Source organism: Thamnophis sirtalis, unplaced genomic scaffold, assembly GCF_051295495.1.
Source record: "Thamnophis sirtalis isolate CommonGarterSnake01/CBP01778 unplaced genomic scaffold, rThaSir2_p1.2 scaffold_12, whole genome shotgun sequence".
Taxonomy (NCBI): domain Eukaryota; kingdom Metazoa; phylum Chordata; class Lepidosauria; order Squamata; family Natricidae; genus Thamnophis; species Thamnophis sirtalis.
The window spans coordinates 34,503,222-34,524,453 of NW_028261392.1; the positions used below are offsets into that span (position 1 = coordinate 34,503,222).

General features: G+C 37.2%; 1 protein-coding gene and 1 long non-coding RNA gene across 3 annotated transcripts in view; both read left to right on the top strand.

Moving 5' to 3' along the window:
• The first annotated feature begins 3 nt into the window (after nucleotides 1–3).
• Nucleotides 4–6,272, top strand: LOC148043297 (uncharacterized). The gene is made up of 3 exons (XR_015698173.1): nucleotides 4–413; nucleotides 2,220–2,432; nucleotides 5,885–6,272. It is a non-coding gene; the product is annotated as an uncharacterized LOC148043297 (long non-coding RNA).
• Nucleotides 6,273–11,787: 5,515 nt separating this feature from the next.
• TBC1D8 (TBC1 domain family member 8) overlaps nucleotides 11,788–21,232 on the top strand; it is a 38,762-nt gene continuing 29,317 nt past the window's right edge. The window contains exons 1-2 of one of the 2 annotated variants that reach the window (XM_014073345.2): nucleotides 11,788–12,175; nucleotides 20,042–20,197. In XM_014073345.2, coding sequence (XP_013928820.2) covers nucleotides 12,049–12,175; nucleotides 20,042–20,197 — 283 coding nt within the window. In that variant the 5' untranslated portion in view covers nucleotides 11,788–12,048. The remainder of the gene's footprint in view (nucleotides 12,176–20,041; nucleotides 20,198–21,232) is intronic. The other variant, XM_014073346.2, reaches the window with a different exon arrangement.

A 21,232-nucleotide genomic window follows, 5' to 3' on the forward strand; every position in this document is an offset into this window, starting at 1 on the left:
AAATAATCGCTCTTTTTCAGTACTGCCGGAAAGCCAGGGAAGGAGGAGGAGGGGGATATCGATAGAACGGTGTTTCTCAAGCTTGGCAAATTTAAGATGTATGGACTTCAACTCCCAGAAATCCTTAACTAGCCATGCTGGCTGGGGATGTCCGGGATTTTGAAGTCTACACATTTTAAGTTGCCAAGGGTTATGAAACACTGCCGTATAAGAATGGAAATAGAAGCTATTTCATTAGCTGTTTAAAGACGTCATCTCAGGAAAACAAAAGGAATAAATTGTTTTCCTTGCGTGTTGATTTTTGAAATCTGAAACGAATCCGTTGCTTTGTTAATACATTGGAAGTTTAAGTTCCAAATGGAACTTTAAATAAAAAGTAGAGAACTCAGTCGATCTCATCTTAATATTTGGAGGTAAGAATGAAGTACTTTTATTGCACCATACAATGTAAAATATGTGAGTTTAACTACTCTCTATTTGGCATCTTCCTTGATCTTGAAAAGCTAAGATGGGTCAGACCTGGTTAGTACTTTTTGGGATGGCTATGAAGAAATAAATAGGTTGTAGACTATATCTGAATATTGGGGAGGGAAACCCCAAGAAGACAATGACAACACTATTTCAGGAGGTGTTACCAGGAAATCTACATAGAGGTATTTATAAAGTCACCAGAAGTCAAACTCAGTTCAAGGAAACTTCCCTTTATGTTAGGTCCTGTGAGGTTTAACAGAGTTTATTTCTCTGATTTCATCCTGAGTTTTTATCTTATTTTAGCCATTTATTTTAAAGCAAATCTGATGTATAGTTAAGTTGAGACAATTATTTTCATGGCTATCTGATCTGAATATATTATCTGTACATTTGATTCTCTGGAAGATTTAAACTAGTTCTGTGCTTAGTGCAAAATTAGTTCAAATCCCATAAGCATAAAATCCAAAAATAAACAACATTTGTACTTTGAATGCCTTATTTTCTCATTAATGCATTAATGAATGCATCTTCCTATTTTTGGGGTCTGGATGAAGTATGTATCCCTTCATATCTTTAGGATTTTTCCCATAATATACAACTGAAATTATTAAAATACAAATCACATTTGTCTGTTCAGAATGAGATAATTACATCTTGGCTAACAATCATTGTCACTACTATGATACAGAAGTGTAGATCTGATGGTTTTATATTGGATAAAAAATTCTGACTGAAAAAAAGTCAAATTAAAAATCACATCCATCTGCCAAGTTTAATTCATTTCAAAGACAATATAGCTTGTTTTACTTTATACTGTTAGGAAAAAAAGAAGCATATAAAATTAAACTAGAAAATTTGCTAATAATATGTGAAAGTGAACATGAAAATAAACAGGGAAACTCAAAGAAGGAAATTAAAAGACATTGTGAAACTAAATATAAAAATAAAGAGGGGAAATCAAAGTAGGGAATTTTTAAAAGACATTGTGAAACTGAATATAAATTCTGGAATGGATTATCTGATAAATGTACTAGGTAGGAGTTTTTGATAGGGAAATTAACAAGAGTCTGCAGCCCAGTTGATTTAACTGCAATGCCTAGTGTGATCCTGTAAATTGGGAAGATTAAATATTGTATGTTTTTTCTATTTTTTTACTCTCTTTTATTTACTACCACTCACTATTTGCACAATACTATTTAATCCCAAAGGGCATAGGATTCATACATTCTGGGAGATATAAAAGTTATATTTATGAAGTACTATATGTGAAGGATGCGGTGGCTCAGTGGCTTAAACCTTGAACCTGTCGATCAGAAGGTAGGCAGTTCAGTATCCCTAGTGCTGCATAACAGAATGAGCTCCCGTTACTTGTCCCAGCTTCTGCCAACCTAGCAGTTTGAAAGCACATAAAAAAGGCAAATAGAAAAATAGGGACCACTTTGGTAGGAAGGTAATAGCACTCCATGCACCCAGCATTTAGTGATGCCGGCCACATGATCATGGAGATGTCTTTGGACAACGCTGGCTCCTCAGTTTAGAAACAGAGATGAGCACCACCCCTAGAGCTGGAAACGGCAAGCACGCACATGCGCAGGAACCTTTACCTCAAGTACTATATCCATTTTAAAATATTTTTCAATATTTGTACTAGAATCATTGTATAGCTGAAGAAATTAAAATTGTCTCACATGAAATTGATCATGATAGAAAATTAAAATCTCATCTAAGATGATTTTATTGATTACCAGAACCCTGAGCTATAAGCAGTGGTGGGTTGCAGGCGGTACGGGCGTACCGGTGCCTGCCCAGAGCACTGGGTACCATTCCGGTACGATGCTCCGGAGGGCCCACCCGCCCACCTGAACTCCTTATTTGAGCTCTTCAGTGCTTACGCTCACTGAGCGCACGGCACCTGTGCAACACTGCTGAACAGCAGGAGCATCGCGGAGGCATCGCAAGACGTAAGTATGCATGAGTGTGCTGAGCGCATTCATGTGGTGCACATCAGGCCCCGTTGAAACCGTAACGGTTGCAATGGGATCCGGAACCACCACTGACTATAAGGCACCCATTTTATCTATATGAAATTTCAGTTTATTTCTCTCCAGAGTTGTCACCAGAAAATCTATAGTATATTTCCTAAAACTCATTTTATGACTGAAGCACAGCAGTGACAGAATTGATTTCAAACAGAATGGCTGTCCAAGGGAAATAGTGTAATATCTACACTGTTTAAAATGTGAATAAAGAACACATACCAATTCATAGTGTTGTAGTAAAGAAGTAGATGGATATAAACCTTCATTTTTGTTTTTAAAATAATTGATAATATCACAAAAGAGGACTCTGTTTTCAAGTCCCTTAATTGTATACAATTATGCAAATATACAAAGTAACATTTAAAAAGTAACCATAGATAGGTATTTCTCTGTCCTAATCTCATATGGAAACACTGCCTTCTTCCTTTATCAGCACCTAGATTTAAATATTTGCATAAATATTATGAATTGCCATTTGCTAATTGATCTCAGGTTTAGATGTTACTAACCAGCTAGAGCTTCATCATTTTAATCAACTTTACAAACAGGATTAAAAAGTTTTTAAATATTTAAATTATTTAAATATATAATTTATATGCCAACCATCTTACCAAATGACTCTAGATTACTTACAAAACTTTTAAATACATATAATATAGTGAGTTCCTTGCTTTAGCAGCATCCCACAATTTAAACCCATAATGCTACCGTTTTGAAAGAGACCATACTCAGCAACATATAGAAATTCTAACTGAATGCAACATGTTTCATAAAAGGAGTCACATAAACATAATTTAATGGAGAAAGAATGATATCTAAACAATGGATAAGAAGTTAATATTTCATGTATTTGACCATAACATTATAGGGCAAAATCCCTATGTAATCAGCTAGTGGGGTGAAGAAGATATTGGACCTATATAAACAGAGCAATATTGTGTTTCCCGAAAAATAAAACAGGGTCTTATTTTCTTTTGACCCCCTTGGCCTTATTTTCAGGGAGGTCTTATTATTTTTGAGGTGCAAGAAGCGCCAAGCGTGGTCACCTCATGGCTGCTGCTGTGTTGCAATATTTTCGGGGAGCGCTTATTTTGGGAGGAGGGCTTATTTTAGCACATGGGCTCAATAGCCCAATTGGACTTATTATCCGGGGAAGTCTTGTTTTCAGAGGAACAGGGTAGTTATGTGTCTTCTATAAAACATAATAAAATGCATTTAATACTGCAAGGGAGAAAGAAGATTAAAAATTCAAAGATTAGCATTAGTTTGGGAGGAAGGGAAGCAAAGATAAGTGAGAGAGAAAGAGAAAGAAACACACTGAGAAGATTGGGAAATTGGTGGGCAGATCATTGGGATATACAGCTGAGACCATGTAGTAAGGAACAAGTACATATGCCAGTGAATACATCACTCAAAATGATTTTTGGATTCCCCCCCAGATTTTATGGTCCAGAGGACTGAAAAGGCATTAATCATTAGCAATACTTTTTTCCAGATTTCATTTTCCAAATTAACAGTCTGTCCTATGTTCCAAGGTAGAGAAATGATATAGAAGAATATGATGGTTGAAGATGTAGCATGCACTTTAAAAAGATATTTAAGAAACCAGAAGATCACATTCTTCTTATCCATTACGCAACCTTGCGTTAAAATGAATTGTATATATTATTTTGGGATTCACGTGAATTTGACATAAACATCATGAAGATACAAGGCTCGGATCCAAATTGTTGCAACTTGGCAATCCCCAAATCAGTTAGACACCAAATTTTAATTGCTATTTATCTTTATTTATTATTTATTTATGTATATGCTGTCCATCTCCCTATCCAAAGTTTATCTGAAAATTTTATTTATTTGAACAATTCACATGGTGGCCCATTTGTAAATATAGACAAGAAAGCAGCAGCAGAAAGAACAAAACCACACAATTAAGTAAAAATAAATATCAACTACAAGAACCTAAAGTCAAATGATTATGTACATACAGATGTAATCTTGTGTTTTGATCATCACTTCATGAGATAATAAATAAGTACAGTTACCACCAGACATATTTTTATATAATTCAGAGCCCCAGTTTATCATGGCTAAATTAAAATAGAGAAAAATCTGGTTGCTGCCTGTTACTATCATTCATATCATCCATAACCTGCAACTGTTAGCAACAAAATAAAGAAGTATTTTAAAGGAAAGATGAATGCAGTTGATTTCAGCAGCCAAATCTCATAATTCTATTTTATTTTGGAGATTGGCTCTACCTCCTCTGAATCACAGTTAGAGTGCCTTATCCCATAAGCAACATGAGAAAGTCACTTGTATAAGCTACGTGCTCAGCAAAAAAAAACCTCCTCCCCCGTGATAGAAGCTGAATCAAGACTGATCAGCCAGCTAAAACCTGCTTAGGTGGCCAGAATAGGCTGTCCCTCCTGGGTTGATTAAAAGCAATCCTAAATGGTCAATTACTGTCCAGACTGCTTTTTATGTATATTGATAGCACTGATGGCATTCCAAAAGATCAGACTTAGTATTCCTATTTATAGAAGTGTAACAGGCTACTGTACTGATTATCATCCATTCAGCCTATTCAGCAGAATCTATGCCACACAGCTGTAATGGAAGTTGCCAAACAGGTTGAACTCAAACATTGCCCTTACAGGGAGACAAGCAAGCTTTAGACATCAGTTGATTACTGCCTAATATTAAATCACCTGGAAGGAAAATATACACAAAAGTCGATGTCTGTTTTACATTCAGCTTTTGTCAATTTTAAGCAAGCTTTCAGTCACATTCACAAATACAAACTTTCAGCTGGAATTTCATCTATATAAAACTGCACATGATGATGATGATATGTCACCTATATTAAATACTGATCCTGTAACACAGTAATTCTTTCTCCATCATCAATAGGGTTAAAGAGAATAGTTTAGATTTTTTTTACTGTAGAAACAATAGAAGGATATGCATTTTGATAAAACAAAAATGATGATTTTTCTCTAAGACAGGTGGGGAACTCTGGCTCTTTTAAATGGATAGAAATATCCCTAATCAAAGTACAAGAAAGAAACTGAATGGCACCCGTGATGTACTACATGTAAACTGTAAAGGGGAAGGAGGAGTCAACTGTCCTGCTGTATCATATTGGAATAACTTCAGTTTACAACTCAGTATTACCTCACCGGTTTATAAGTAGCAGACTGTAGTTGAGGTAATAGATTGTATGACACGAGGCAAAACCATAATGTGGTTTGCTTGGTTTTGACATAGCATAGCATATGTGCCAACACCAACCAACTTCATAAAAACCATAAAATTATACATTCATAATCTGAAAGTTTGCAGAATATTTCTTGACTTCTGATTTTTTACAGTTGATGGATCCTAGAAGCAGAATTTATTCACCACTTCATTATCTTCCTTCTCAGTTCCAAGACTGACTGTGATACTAAAGGATCATCAGTAAAGTCTAATTAATATTATTTGGTTATTGGTTACATTGTGACCAAGTACTGGTTACTGTTACTGCTATATCCTTCCTGATTATGCAAACGTTATTCTTCCTTCTCTTCTTCCTTCTCTTTCTTGAAAGATTGACAGGCACAACTGTCCAATTCCAGGCCACTTTGATTCACTAATGTCTAAAATTTCAACATGTAGTCTATTCATTTCATATTTCAAAGTGACAATGTGTAGTCTATTCATTTCATATTTCAAAGTGGTTTCTTGAATTCGTGCTTCTTACATTCTGTGTTCTCACTCTAATTCAGTGTTTTTCAACCTTTTTTGTGCAAAGGCACACTTTTTTCATGAAAAAAATCATGAGGCACACCACCATTAGAAAATGTTAAAAAAAATTAACTCTGTGCCTATATTGACTATATATAAAGTAATTTTCCCACGGCACACCTTACACTATGTCATGGCACACTAGTGTGCCGCGGCACAGTGGTTGAAAAACACTGCTCTAATTCTATCTCTGCAACTTTGGAATTCTTTCCTGCTTGGCAACTTCAGCAACTAAACATTCCAAAAGTTTTAATCTTGCTACGTCATAAATACCTTTGGCACTTTAAAAGAGTCCCAGCTCTTCCTCAGTAGCACATTGAGTCTATCTTATCCAAGAGGCCCATTATACGAAACTATATTATCAGTCATTTTATCTTATCTGTCTATGGGGTTTTCCTGGTAAAATACAGCAATGCTTTATATTATCTTTCCGAGGCTGTATGAAATGAGGCTTTTAAAGTTGCCATTAAAGTAATCATCTGCTTTCAACATTTTCCTAAACTGATGCTTCCTAATATAATTTGTTGTATGTATGTATGTATGTATGTATGTATGTATGTATGTATATATGTATGTATGTATGTATGTATGTTGTATAAATTATCCTAAACAAAGAATACAAAAAGTAAAGGAAAAAGACAAGCTTTGAAATCAATTGATCATGCTACAACTAGTCTGGATGTGTTTCAAATAATTACTTTATTTTGTAAGCAGAAATGTGAAAAAATGATAGAATTTGTCAAACGCTTGTTACTTGTTAATTTATGAGACAAAAGTAAACATAATTTAGAGTGCTTTAAATTTTATTGGAAAGGAGTCATTGTAGCAAATTTTCAGTTTTCAGTTTCTATTCATATCTTTGAGCAGATTAAGTACCCCAAAACTGCATATTTGACATATGAACCCACTTCATATTTTTTAGATATGAACTTAGGAGAATGATAAGGATGCTGTTTAAATAATGAATTAGCAAAATAAAGGTCACTTAAAATAACATAACAATTGAATGTAGGACTGAATAAATGAATAATGAAGCACGTTAAGGGCTAAGGGGAGGGAAAGTCATTAGGTGTTCTTCCCAGTAGCAAAATTAACACAGCCTTGTACTTCAGAAATATTCATCTGCCAAGAGCTATCTTTCTGCTGGAGCCTCTTCTACCGCAAAACTATGCAATATGTTTGTAGAAGGCCTCTAGTTAACAACTCAATAGCATATTAATTTTCTAAGAAAAAAACCTAATCAAAATCATAGGACACAAAATGTGTAGCCTTTGGTTATCCTTTTAGAATACTATAATAATCTTTTCGCCTGAAGAAATAGGCAGAATCCTTCCAAGCATGAGGCCAACCATCTGCATGTTTAATTCCCCCCTGCTACTTGCTAATTAAAGCGGTAAAAAGAGAAAAAAATAAATGGATAGGGAAAATGCCATCTTTGTGTAAAAAATATCCTCACTTCACATAAACACCAATGGAGTTATGGCCTGAACTAATCTTGAGTGTTTTTGGAGATCTCAAGTAAAATAACTCCATGAGCAGCTGTTGTGAGAAAGACAAAAGTATCGTAATGTTGAGAATCAAAACTAAACAATGATTTTATTCACAACTATGATGTAATCACATTTATTATCATCTCTAGTTTGGACTATTGCAATGCATGGGGCTACCCCTGAAAAGTAGCCAGAAACTTCAGCTTGTACAAAATGTGGATGCCCAAGGAATCTTAGGTGTCCAAAGAATGGTGCATGTAACACCTTTATTATGTGAGCCAGTGTGTTTCTGGGGCCAATTCAAGGTGTTGGTTATGAATTTTAAAGTTCTACATGGCAATTTCTTCAGGCTACTATGGGACCATCTTTGCCTCATCACATCAGCCTATTTCAGCTGGTCAAGCAGGAAAGATATGCTGCGGACCTGTCAGTCAAGTTATTCACATACTGGCATGGTCCAAGAAGACAGCCTTCTCTGCCATTGCTCCCACCATTTAGAATATTCTCCCCCCTCCATCCAGGCAAGGCAGGCTCCCAATTCCTGGCATTTCAAACATATAGCAGTTAGACTTATATACCGCTTCATAGGCCTTTCAGGCCTCTCTAAGCAGTTTACAGAGAGTCAGCATATTGCCCCCACAATCTGGGTCCTCATTTTACCCACCTCAGAAGGATGGAAGGCTGAGTCAACCCTGAGCCGGTGAGATTTGAACCGCTGAACTGCAGTACTGCTGAACTAGCAGTACTGCACTCTACCCACTGCGCCACCTCGGCTCTTATCTAAACACCTGGCTCTGCCAGCTTACCTGGGGCTCACAGAAGAGAATGCAGCCTTGGGGCTGGTTAGTGCCCTGAAACTCTTCCCCCTGCCTTTTAATTAACTTTTAATGTAATGTTTTAAACTATTCTTGCCCTATTTTAAAGTTTTATATTCACTTTTTTTTGTTTTAATAGTTTGTTTTTTTAATCTGTATACCACCCAGGATCCCTCTTTAAAGGATATGGGCAGTTTCTAAATATGATAATATACAAACAAACAAATGATTATTTACTGTTTATTGTTTGAGGCACTGCAGCTCAAAAGGCAGCTAAGAGAAACGCAATTAAAATTATCAATGGTCAGAACAATCTATGAAAAAGGTAATACTATGTAAGTATTCAGGGGGTAAAAAGTAACTGAGATAAATGTTATTTCAAAAATCCTATTATTTCTTAAGGACTTTTCCCACTGCTACCACCCCAGTAATTGTAGGCTACTGACATTTACAGATAAATATTTTCAGATTTTAAAAGTGGGAAGTTAATATGATATAAAGCAGAAGTCCAGCTTCCAGAATTAATTTTATTTTCAAAAATTACTGTAGTGTTAATCCCACATAGACACACAAATTACACATGGTTGCAACTTAATACTTCATTTGGAAATGAATTTCCCTTTCTAGAAAAAAAGACAAACGCAAGTATGAGTAAGAATCTCATGGAAAAAGCAATGAAGAGAATGGTAGATAGAAATCTATAACTAATCATGTATTTCAGTGGCAAATGTGCTGTGAAATGCAAGCTCTCTCAGCAGACATTTTGAGTTCTTATTCCATATTCTCAAAATTCTTGGAATCCCCCTCCCCTCTCCCCCCACAGTCTGGAAAAGGCTCTACTGCTTTAAGGATAGGTGGGACATTTGCAATTCCTTATGCTTTTGAAGCATCCCTTTGTCTTACAGTCTAAAGCACTGCATAAACCATGTCAACATCTTGGGGGGGGGGGGGGTTGTTAGTAAAAATAATGTGTGGATATGTAACTAGGTATATGTTGATTTAAAATACAAACAGTATTTAGGGTATTTGTATTTAAATAGAATGTTATATTTAAACAAAGTAGGAAATTCTTAACCTCTTAATAGCTGCTCCAATCTAGATTACATGGAAAGAAAAATGGAATAGGTATTCCAATATGATACCAGTGTTTCTCAACCTTGGCAACTTGGCAACTGCTGACTGCAGTTCTGTAGTTCGGCTGTTCAAATCTCACTGGCTCAGGGTTGACTCAGCCTTCCATCCTTCTGAGGTGGGTAAAATGAGGACCCGGATTGTTGGGGGCAATATGCTGACTCTGTAAAGCGCTTAGAGAGGGCTGAAAGCCCTATGAAGCGGTATATAAGTCTAACTGCTATTGCTATTGCTAACTTGAAGATATGTGGACTTCAACTTCAAGAATTCCCCAACCAACTTCTATAGAGATGCACTGAAGGATTCTCTCCCCCCCCCCCCAAATCTTTTCCCACTGCAGTCTTTCCCTGGATCTAGCAAACTTTTGAATTCTTCCTTTTTTTGGCTTCTCACATCATCCCAAATTTGGCTTCATTCTTTTCTATTTCTGGAAAGTCATCCTGCTGACAGATAATCAGATATAGCCCTGAGCTGCTTTTGAGTGGGCAAAAGCATGTCCAGCTTGGCTTCTTCTGAATTTCTTCCCAAACCCTTCACCAGCAATGACTGTAAATTGGATCTTTGTTTTCTTCTGATGAAAGAAATATCCTTCTGGATTTGGCTCCAAGTAGGGAAAAAGACACTGGAGACATGGAGGCTGCTTGGAAAGATGGTTTATTGGTGGACAGGACCACATGGCTTGAGTTATGAACAGAAAAGGTGATCACATGCCTCAATGTTGGTGGAGAAAAGAGAAGGCCCAACTGAGATGCTAAGTCCCTGGTTTTATCCCCCTCTGGCCTTTGATCTTGAGCTTGAATTCTGATTGATTGTCAGACTCCCATGGAGCCATGCAAGGGCAACCTCTAGGCTCCGTTTTGAACCCAGGTTTGGTTGAGTTCTCAGATGCCATGTGGCGAGTTGGGTAAAGGGCCAATATTATCATGCCTTAATCCCATCCCCTAGCTGAAGGGGAGAACTCTTTATTATGTAAAGTGGACTAGCCTGGCCTTCTTAATGGCCCATTGACAAAGTGGGGATGGGCAGGAAGATACAGGGAGCTATTCTGTCTTTTAAAACATGTTTCTTCCTTTTCACATCCAGAGAAATATTCTGCCTTTTCAATATTTCCTAGAATATTTCATTTTTCAGGGAGAGGGCTGGGTGATAACTTCTTACACTTCCATGTAACTAAATTAATATGTCTGTCTGCATCTGTATGTTCCCTGGTCTCTCCTTCTGTTGCATGTAATGTGTACATGAATTGACAGGTACAAGCTGAACTGATCACAGAACTTAGAATGGAGTGGTCACCAACTTCCAAGACTCTGCCCCAACTGCCACTACATTTTTAATCATGTTGTTTTTGCAAGCTTTTTCCACCATATAAAATGTAGTCCAGTTGAAATCTTTTTATGTTTCCCTGCTTATAATTTCAATAACTTTACATATTATTTCCAACATTCATACTTATTGTTCTTGGTTCAAGTGTTGATCTATTGCAGAGGTAATCTCTTGATGTGATTTGGTAGGTCATTTGGGTCTTCTGAGCCTGGCCCTCACTATTTGTTCTTACTGTTAGTGACACAGTCTCTCTTTTTTAACTCCTCCTCTAGTATACACAACAAACAGATAATCCATCTGAATCACTAATATGAATATGGAAAAATCTATTTAAGGTGCGATGAAATTTCCTGATTATAATGGTCCTATTTCCAGTGGTTCATTTCTTAACCAAGAAGTATGACAATCATTTGATAAAACACCTTTCTGACTTTGGAAAAAAAGAGCTCTCCCACTCTTCTCCCGATCGTTAAGAGCTGAATCTCAGGGAAGGGAAAGGAAGCTGTTTTCTACCCGTGTTCACTCTTTACTGGGTGCGACCAAACCTTGTTTCCAAGAGGTTTATCCTCTGGGACAGCAGGCAAGATTGCATGGAAGCTCTGCCAGGCCTACTCTCAGTCGGCTAGTAGACGAACCACCCAGGCGGGCTCTTTTCGTTGTTCCCCCTCCGCGGAGGCCAGACTTCTCTCTCTCAGGCGGAGGCGCGCCTACGGGAGGGGTGTGTGGAGAGGGGACCGGGCCGCTTCGCATGTAGCCCGATCGATCCAGAACAGCGCCTCGTTCGCTCTCCCAGGCAGCCTTCCGGGCAAGGAGCGTCCATCCCCTCGAGAGGCAAAGACCTGGAGCGGCGGCTCCTCCCCCGGACCCGGGGCGGAGGGAGGCAGGGAGAGGGACTGAACCGCTCTCTCGCTTTCTCTCTCGCGGACGCGGCTGGAGCTGTGGCGGGCGATGTGACCCTGGTAGCGGGGCGAGCTACAGCTCGGCGGGAAGATGTGGCTGAAGCCTGAGGAGGTGCTCCTGAAAAACGCCCTCAAGCTTTGGGTGACCCAGAAAAATAGTGGCTACTTCGTACTGCAGCGCCGACGGGGACACGGCGACGGTAGCGGTCGGTTCACCGGTACGGAGCTCCCCGGGGGAGGGGTGTCGTTCGGCCGATCCCGCCGGCTGGGGCGGGAAGGGGCAGAACCGGGCCCTGAGCGGAGAGGCGGAGGGAGGGCGAGTCCTTCCAGGCAGCCGCACGCAAACCAGCAGGGAAAGGCGTAGGAGTTGCTTGTGAAGCCCTCAGGTGCAAGAGGAGCGGGTGGTGGTCGTCGGTCCTTTGGCCTGGGAAGACGACCCCATTCCTTCGCCCTCTTCCAGAGGGAGGCCCATCGGGCTTCCCTTGTTGTCCCACCAAGGGGTCTCCTGGACTTCGAGGTGCCGCAAGAGAGCCTCTGCTGCCTCCCCATTTGTACATCCCGGCGCCCTCTTGAGGGGCAGCGAGGCGGAGGCGGAGGAAGGAACTTCCGCGGGGGATGAGGAGTGAAAGGCCGCCGCTCCTGTGCCCGAAGTGGGAAAGAAGAGCAGGAGGGAAAAAAAGCCCCTGCTTAGGCAGACTCAGCCAGGAAGCCCCGCAAAAGAATGTCGAAGCGGAATACTTTTCCTAGGCTTGGTCTGTAAATAGTGGCTTTCCTTTTCCTCCGAAGGAGGCGGGTGGGTTGTGGATGGTATAGATACCTAATTCTGTCTTTCTATACTGTCTCGCAGTGTAAAGTCCATTTGTAAAAACACAGAATATAAAAGAAAACTTTGTGGTTTCTGAAAACCTGATTCTTGCAAGACCCTAAAAAATAAAATCTTGGATGTGTTGTTTGGGTACCTCACAGCTGTTGAGGGGAAAAAGGGGGGAATCGGAGAAATTTATTTGAAGAGCACATTTCACAAGAGAGAACTTGAAATTGAACTTGAAACTATTTGGAAGGAAATAATAGATGTATTTAAGATGGGTTGTAGCATGGAACAAAGCAGGTAAACATTTTCAAGAATTACCATATGTAAACCTCTCCACCACCTATACAGTAGAGCAATAGATACACCGTTTTTAAATACTAAACTTAAGTAAATCCTACATTCATTTCTATAACTTCTAGTATAGGTTTTGAAGGTATAATTATTGATACAGAAGTTTATTCTAAACAAATATATATAAGCACTTTTTCTTAATTGATTTCGCTTGAGATCACAAAAATATTCTTCAACAAAGCAGTTCAAATATATCTGAAAATATGCATCTTAATAATAATGTATTAAATAATATTTATTATTTAACTGCTGCAACAGTCATGGTTCAGAATAGTCATGGTGAAACTATCTGCAGTATGCTAATTACAGAAACAAACTGTTTCATCATTTTTAATATTGTTGACAATTCTTTTACTACAATGATAGTTTTCCACATAATTGTGTGGTCACTAAGAATCCACAATGACTTGGTTCACAGCCAGCCAACTAGTTGTGAAATAAGTTATTCGCTAACTTACCTGCATTTTCTTTTGTCTATAAACCAGTTTCAGTTATTAAACTGCACTCTTATTTTAATGATGTTTGATCCATATAGTATGTCAAAGCCAGACAAATCGCATTATGACTTAACAATGATGTTTGAACACAGTGTACCTCTATGAATTAACTATGCTGAAAACATCAGAAATTCCTAAGCTAGAAGTGTCAATTTTGTCCTGATTATTAAAAATACAATTTATTTGTTATTTGTCCTGGTACCAAAAAGAGTATATTAACAATATACTTATAAATACCATGTGCTAATATTAAGCAATAGGAAATGTTAACATTGAGACGGAAGTGATAATTTTTTTATTTTCAGCTTTCACTGTTTCTGATGATTCCGTTTTCTACATCACTTCTTTAGTTATATTATCAGGTTTCTCATATTTTTCTGCAGATTATTTATATCAGATGTAATTAATTTATAGATTTCACTGGCTAATGTGTCTTTAACCTATAGCGTCACATTGTTTAGAATGATGTATGAAGACACAAGTGATTAAATATTCTGATTTAATGCTATATGTGGATGCAACCATTTACCCAAGAAATATTAACAAGTCTGAAGTCTACAAAAATAATTTGCAGTGGTTATTTAACACCTATTAAATTGTATGCTCGGATGAAACATGATGCTAAATATTAAACACATGACAAAAAGAGTAACTAAGACTACTGAAATTTATTTCTTTTTTGCCACCCCAATCAAATCCTGATAAATCTAGTTTGAGAAGATATAATTTGAAGGGTATTATGTAATGTGCCAATTGTCTTAACAATATGCATGTACTGTATTAATTTCATGTATTAATCTCTCTGAAAAGTTTTATTTTAAACTATTAACATTATACACAGTCATTAAGAAATTTGTTAATTTTCCAGTTGAAATTATGTGATAATTCTGAACACATTGTTGAATAGATTTATAGAGATGAAACATGGAAGTGTATTTGAGGTTGTCACAAGGGATTAAGATTATGACATTCTTTATAGCTGATTATGATTACTATAAGAAGGAATGTCCTGCTTTTATGAAACTAATGTGAAAAGATTACAGACTTTAAAATTTACGGATATAATGCAGTTAAAGTTAACAGCCTCCCAAATTGCATCCATAAACTCTATTATTTTCTCTTAAAATTCTCCTTTTCCTTAAAATATTGATCCATTTCCTTAGTTTTTGTAGTTCATAGTTATGTATATCTTTTAGCAACAGAATTCCTGCTTTACCCAAAAGAAGCAGTCGTGCTTTACCTATTTTAAAAAATTGCTTTAATTGTGAGAAAATTTAGCATTGAGATCTCATGAAAAATACAGTGTTTTAGCAATCACATGATGGCAGTGAGAGACTAAAAGGTTCCAAATCCTACTGTGCTTTACTGAAAGTGTAAATGCTTCATAGACATTTTGCTTTTTCATTATTTGTCCTTACTAACATAAACAGCAAGCTATTATGATAATCTAAAATTTATGGAGCACCAGGTTGCTCATTTTTTCTTTACTAGGATGCTGAGCTTGTTGATCAGAAGGTTGGCAGTTCAGCGGTTTGAATCTAGTGCCGAGTAACGGAGTGAGCTCCTATTACTTGTCCCAGCTTCTGCCAACCTAGCAGTTCAAAAGCATGTAAAAATGCAAGTAGGAAATAGGAACCACCTTTGGTGGGAAGGTAACAGTATTCAATGCGCCTTCAGTGTTTAGTCATGCCAGCCACATGACCACATAGATATCTTCAGACAGCACTGGCTCTTTGGTTTTGAAACGGAGATGAACACCACCACCACCACCACCCCGAGTCGGGAACGACTAGCACATATGTTTTGTTTGTGTTAACACACTCAGAAGGGTGGAGACCTCCCAGATTTTCTGCTCTTAACAGCTTGGATTTTAAAATATTATTTTGATTTTTTTTTAATAAAAAAAAAACTTTTTGATCATACTAAAATTATTTATTAATTAAGTTTTCCTTCAGATTCATGACTATTATCTGCTAAAGATATGTCCTGTCTTACAAAATAATCTATTTCAGGAAGAGTCATAGGAAAGATTGTACAAATATAAAGTGAGTTCTAATCTCGCCTTAAGCGTAAAAGTCAGCTAGGTGAATTGGATCCTTTAATTATCTCTCAACCCAATCCACCTCACAGGTTTGTTGCTGTGCGGAAAATAGGAAGAGGAAGGAGTGTTAGCTATATTTACTGCCTTGAGATATTTATTAAAACATTAAAGGCAGTGTGTGTGTGTGTGTGTGTGTGTGTGTGTGTGTGTGTGTGTATAGCATTTGCCATTTTAATATTAGTGAAAGAACATTTTACTTCAGGAATTCCTTTTTTCTTTTCTGAGTAGAGCAGCAGCTCTCCATTCCAAATGCCCCAGAGAGTAAGGACAAAGTTTAGAAACTGTATTTGTGTAAAACTATGAAAAATTACTTGTACAAGCAGTATTAGTAGCTACACTGGAAAGACATAGCTACAATCCTGTGCATGGGTATTTAGGGGAATTTAGCAATACTTATTTCCTGATTTGCACATCTTACAGAAATTTCCTTTCAGTTGCACAAACTGTCAATTGACAGTTGCTTCAGCCCAGGCAACAGACTGGCCTTATCTACTTCACTTCACCTAGGAATTTGATATTGGTTATGCCATCTGGCACCTAATTCCTCTTCTACTGTTGACCTTGGTAGAATAGTAATTTGTATAACAATTTTTATGAAATCATCTTCTTTATGAGTATTTACATTTTATATTTTCCATGTAAATAAAATCAAATTGCCTTCAAGTTGAGTTGACTCTTCTTGATTTGTGAAATCTTTGGTGCTCTCTGAATTTGGTCCTTTGCTTGCAGACATTTCATTAACAGACTAGGTAACATCTTCAGTGATGTTATATACAGTAGCTTGCTGTATTGGTAGGTGTATTGTTTTCTTCTTGGTAAGTCTTTGATTAGGCTGATGTTTACTGCTTGATCTGATGTTAATCTTGGGTTAATCCTATTCATCTAGGTGTTGATTGCTGATAAGGAGCTTGTTCTGGTCTTTATGTTTCTTTTTTAAATATTTTAATTGTCTAATTCAAATGGTGTGTAAATGTTTAGTTCTATGTACCTGTTGATGGCTGATTTGTCTGAGTGTCAGGCTTCCAGGAATTCCTTAGCATTTTTTTTTTAGATTTACTTTGATCTAGGATGTTCACAGCTTCTCAGTTGAAACTATAGCTAAGTCTGTCCATACCTTGTGAAATTAAGAGTTTTCATCATGTTTTCTGATAGATAGTTGGTGTTCATGGATGCGCTCTGCTAGTCTCTTGCCTGTCTGTCCTACAACCACTCAAAGTTCAAACCTATCTGAAAAAGAGTTATAACCCAGTTCCGATGGTTGAGAGAATACAGTCACATGACTGCACTTCAGCTGCTCAGTAGCATGGTTCCATTTAAAGACATTTGTAATGTCCCACAGTCAGATGACTGCAATTTATGATGGCTTTGATAAACATGGAAGATACCTACATTTTTCAGCAAAATCCTCTCATAACAAACATGGCATTTATTTTACTACTGTGGTGTTTGCTTAATGACCATTGCAAAAATCAGATTGGGTTTTATGACCACTCTGACATATGACTCCAATTGCCAGGCTCCATTACAGTCATACTGTATGTCAAGGACTACTTGTAGTGGCTGTTACAGTCCTTTTATTGTGTATTTGAAGATAGGTCCTTCTTCTTCTTGGGTAGAAGATCTTTAAGATGTTAAAGATGTTTTGCAGGGCTTTAGTTGGTTTCTGTGCTACAGTGATACTGTGGTTATACTAGTGTTTTAGTTGTTTCTGAGATGCTTTTAATGTATGGCAATATTATCCTTTTAATAGCTTGTGTTATGCTGTTGTGACTTGAATGATCAGATACTTTTTGATAAAATTGTATGGGTATGGATTTTGTTGCAAGATGTTGTATAAGCAGTCTGTTTCTTTTTTTCTGGTATTCTTAATGCAATTGCAGTGCATTAATGCTCATTTGAATACTGTTATTACACAGATTCTCCTGTGGGAGTTTCAGTTGTTACTTTGGTAATGGAGCATTTGGTTAGTGTGGATGGTTTTTCAATAGATTTGTGTTTCTGATTTGCTACCATTTCCTCTGCTGTGATGAGGATATCCAGGAAGGGAATGTGTTGTTTTCGTCTTCCCTTGTGGATTTTATTCCTTTGAAGATGTTGATTGTTTCATGTGTAGTCTGTTGTTTCTGTTTTTTTTTATAAAGACAAAGTTATCTACACAACAGATCCATATTTTTGGCAGTGTAAGTGGGACAACTATAGTTTCTACATGCTGTATTATGGTCTCTGCTATAACTCCCAAAAATGGTCATTCCATGGGTGTTCCTCTGATCCGTTGGTATATTTGTATATTAAACTGAAACTAGATAGTGAGGCAGAAATTGATGAAATCCATGATTCTGAGTATTTTGATCTTAGTGTATTTGATTAGGTCAGATGTGTTGTGTAGTGCTGCTGACAGGGATTCTTTTAGTAGTTTCGTGTCTATGGATATAAATAGTACTATGACATCAAATGAAACCATAATCTCCTATTCTTCTATTGTTGGATCTTTGATTTTCTGAAGGGGAGTTGATAGAATATTTTTCCCCTCTGTGAGATGTCCAAGCTGTTTTGTAAGTAGCTATGCTGTATGTTGGGCTTCCTGATAATAATGCAATTGGATGAAGAGATATGTTAGGTTTATGTATTTTTAAATATCCACAGTAGCATGGGAGAATGGGCCCACTGCTTTTCATCTACCACTGTTTTTCTTTTATGATTTGATATTTCTTGGTTGTTATGGGTTCTCTTCATCAGTTTCTAGATTAGGCTGGTATTTACTAAGATGTAGGTTTTTGTTATAAGATTTTTAACAATGTTTTTGTTACAACTCCTGTTGACATTGTGGATTACGGAAGTTTCACATCCAATTACTAAAAAAAACCCACATTGCTTGGCTTCTGAACCCAGCTGGGACTATCCAGGTGCTTGTCAACAACTGAAATATTCTATATTTAGTTTGTATTACTCTTTTTAAAAAAAATCACTGTTGGAATTAATTGTAGAACAGACATATTAAAATAGATAAATAAATTTAAAGATGAATATAGTATTTACAGTGCAGAACTCATTTTTTTGTTTTAGTATTGATTTGTTATATATTAAATAAGTGTGATGGAAAGGTTAAAGCAAAACAAGGAACTGGATTATGAGACCAGAAATTCAGCTGTGAAAGAGGAATTGAACACAGTATGAAACAAGAAGTACACATATGTGATATTCTCTATTGGATTCATTGTTAAGAGTTGTTTAATTTCATTTTTATATACAAGTCCTAGGCTCATGCAGATTGAGGTACTGATTCTCTTACCCTACTTAATTAAATAAATTGACAACTCTTGTTTGGCACTAAATTTCTTGTAATAGATGCTGTATTATTTTCTTGAAGTAAATAATACTTTCAACAATATTGTTTCATCTCATCTATATCATTCATTTTCTTTTTAGTTATATAATGAAGCCTATTTTAGATATTTGGCCCATTCCTCTATCCTTATTAGAGATAAGACCTTAGTGTCAAACCAAGCCCAGAGACAACACAGGAAAGTCCAACCAAGTTCAGTCCTTATTTGCTCACACCTAGTGGACAGAATCCTGCCAAACTAAAGCTGTAACTTTTTAACCTACTAGGTATATTCAACTCAGCACTACACTTAATCTGGGCCTCTCTCTTTGGGAAAGCTCTGTGTTGCAAAAACTCTTTCCCACTTTTTTCTCCATTAAACGGTGCTTATGAGCAATATAATTAATAAATAATATATCTTCCCCGCAATTTGGGAGTTCTCCTGGACTTGTGATTCCTCTTCAAAGACCAGGCAGTCTTTGCTCAACTTCAACTTGTGCACCAGTTGTGGCTTTCCTGGATCACAAGTCCCTGTACTCAGTCATTCAGGCCCTAGTCATCTCATGGCTGAACTACTGTAATGCACTCTACATGGGCTACCCTTGAAGAACATTTGAAGCCCAAGCTGGTGCAGAGTGCAATAGCACGGGCAGTTCTTGGAGCCCCAAGAATGGCCCATGTAATATTACTGCTTTGTGAGCTGCATTTGCTGTCAGTCTGCGTCCGGGTGCAATTCAAGATGTTAGTAATCGCCTTTAAAGCCCTTCATGGCATGGGTCCAGGCTACTTGAGAGACTGTCTTAGCCCATTAGAATTGGCCTGTGTCGTCTGTACTGGCAGGCTTGCATTCGAGACCTCATTGCTGCCGCAGGGCAGGGTGAGCTCCTACTACACTCTCTAGCTTCTGCTGACCCAGCAGTTCGAAAGTGGATGACTGCAAGTTGATTGACATACATTGCTATTTTTCAACTATCCTTTTCCTCCTGTTGTATATTTGTCTAGGTCGTCTAGTAGGAGCTCTGGATGCTGTACTTGATTCTAATGCACGTGTTGCTCCATTTCGGATTTTGCTACAAGTACCAGGATCACCTACTTATTCTGCCATTGCATGTGGTGAGTTATTGAACGGATCAGAACTTTACTGGGCCATTGCCATTGGTGAGTCATATATCACACGAAAACTGAACTCTGAGCATGCTGTGATTTGCATGTCAAAGAAAGTTGAAGGTAATATTACTGTGTGAAATAAGTAACACTACTGTTTGGGTAAGCCATAATTAACAATTTTCATATTTTGTAATGTTTCCAGGTTTGGATAATATTAAGAATGGATGCCCCACTATTAAATGTTCCAATTATGCCATTGTGGAAACTAAAAGACATGAGCATGGCTTTTCATACTGGAATTCACATGCGTTAATTGCTTTTTTTCTAACAATTAAAAGATACTCTACTATGGTCTCCCTGATCTACAAATGAGAGAGGGGATTGCAACTTTTAAATATTTAGCAAACACATATGTATGTATGCATTTATTTGTACATAGGTGTGAATAAAATATTAACAGTTTTGTCTATTGTTGGGAATACACAAAATTGAAATGTGATTGGATGCATTTCCACAAAACTGCATAGGGATTGTTACCTGGATCCTGTTTTGATTTTCAGAGCAGCTGTTTTCAGTTTCAATTCTGAGTAGACTGTGTGTATATATAGTGTTGCTCCTGCATTCTTTGTTGTGGTGGGGGCGGTGGTGAATAAAATTCCTCAATCCTTAAAAGATGTGAGTAGGTGGATACCCTGCTGCTGGAAGTGTGAGGAAGGAAATTTTTTCTTGATTTTTTTCTATTCACAAGCAGCTAATTCTAATAATATGAGAAAAACATTGTAAAGATCTCAACATTCTTTTTTGCTGCTTGTTAGAGGAATTGTAGACAATTTAAAAAGTCAGTACTTAAAAAGTTAAAGATTGAGTCCTTTTGTTTGTAACATTAAAATGAGGAAAATGTAGATGTATAACTCAAGTGCTGATCCCCCCCACCCAAAAAAAACACCCCATCATATTCCTTGATTAGCAGAGTCCAGCTTTGCTTATGTGGTTACATATTTCTTTTTTGCAGTTAATAATGTTTTCCCTAGTATTGAGAAAGCTGTGAGATTTTTATTACCAGTTTATTGATGTGATTCAGTTTCT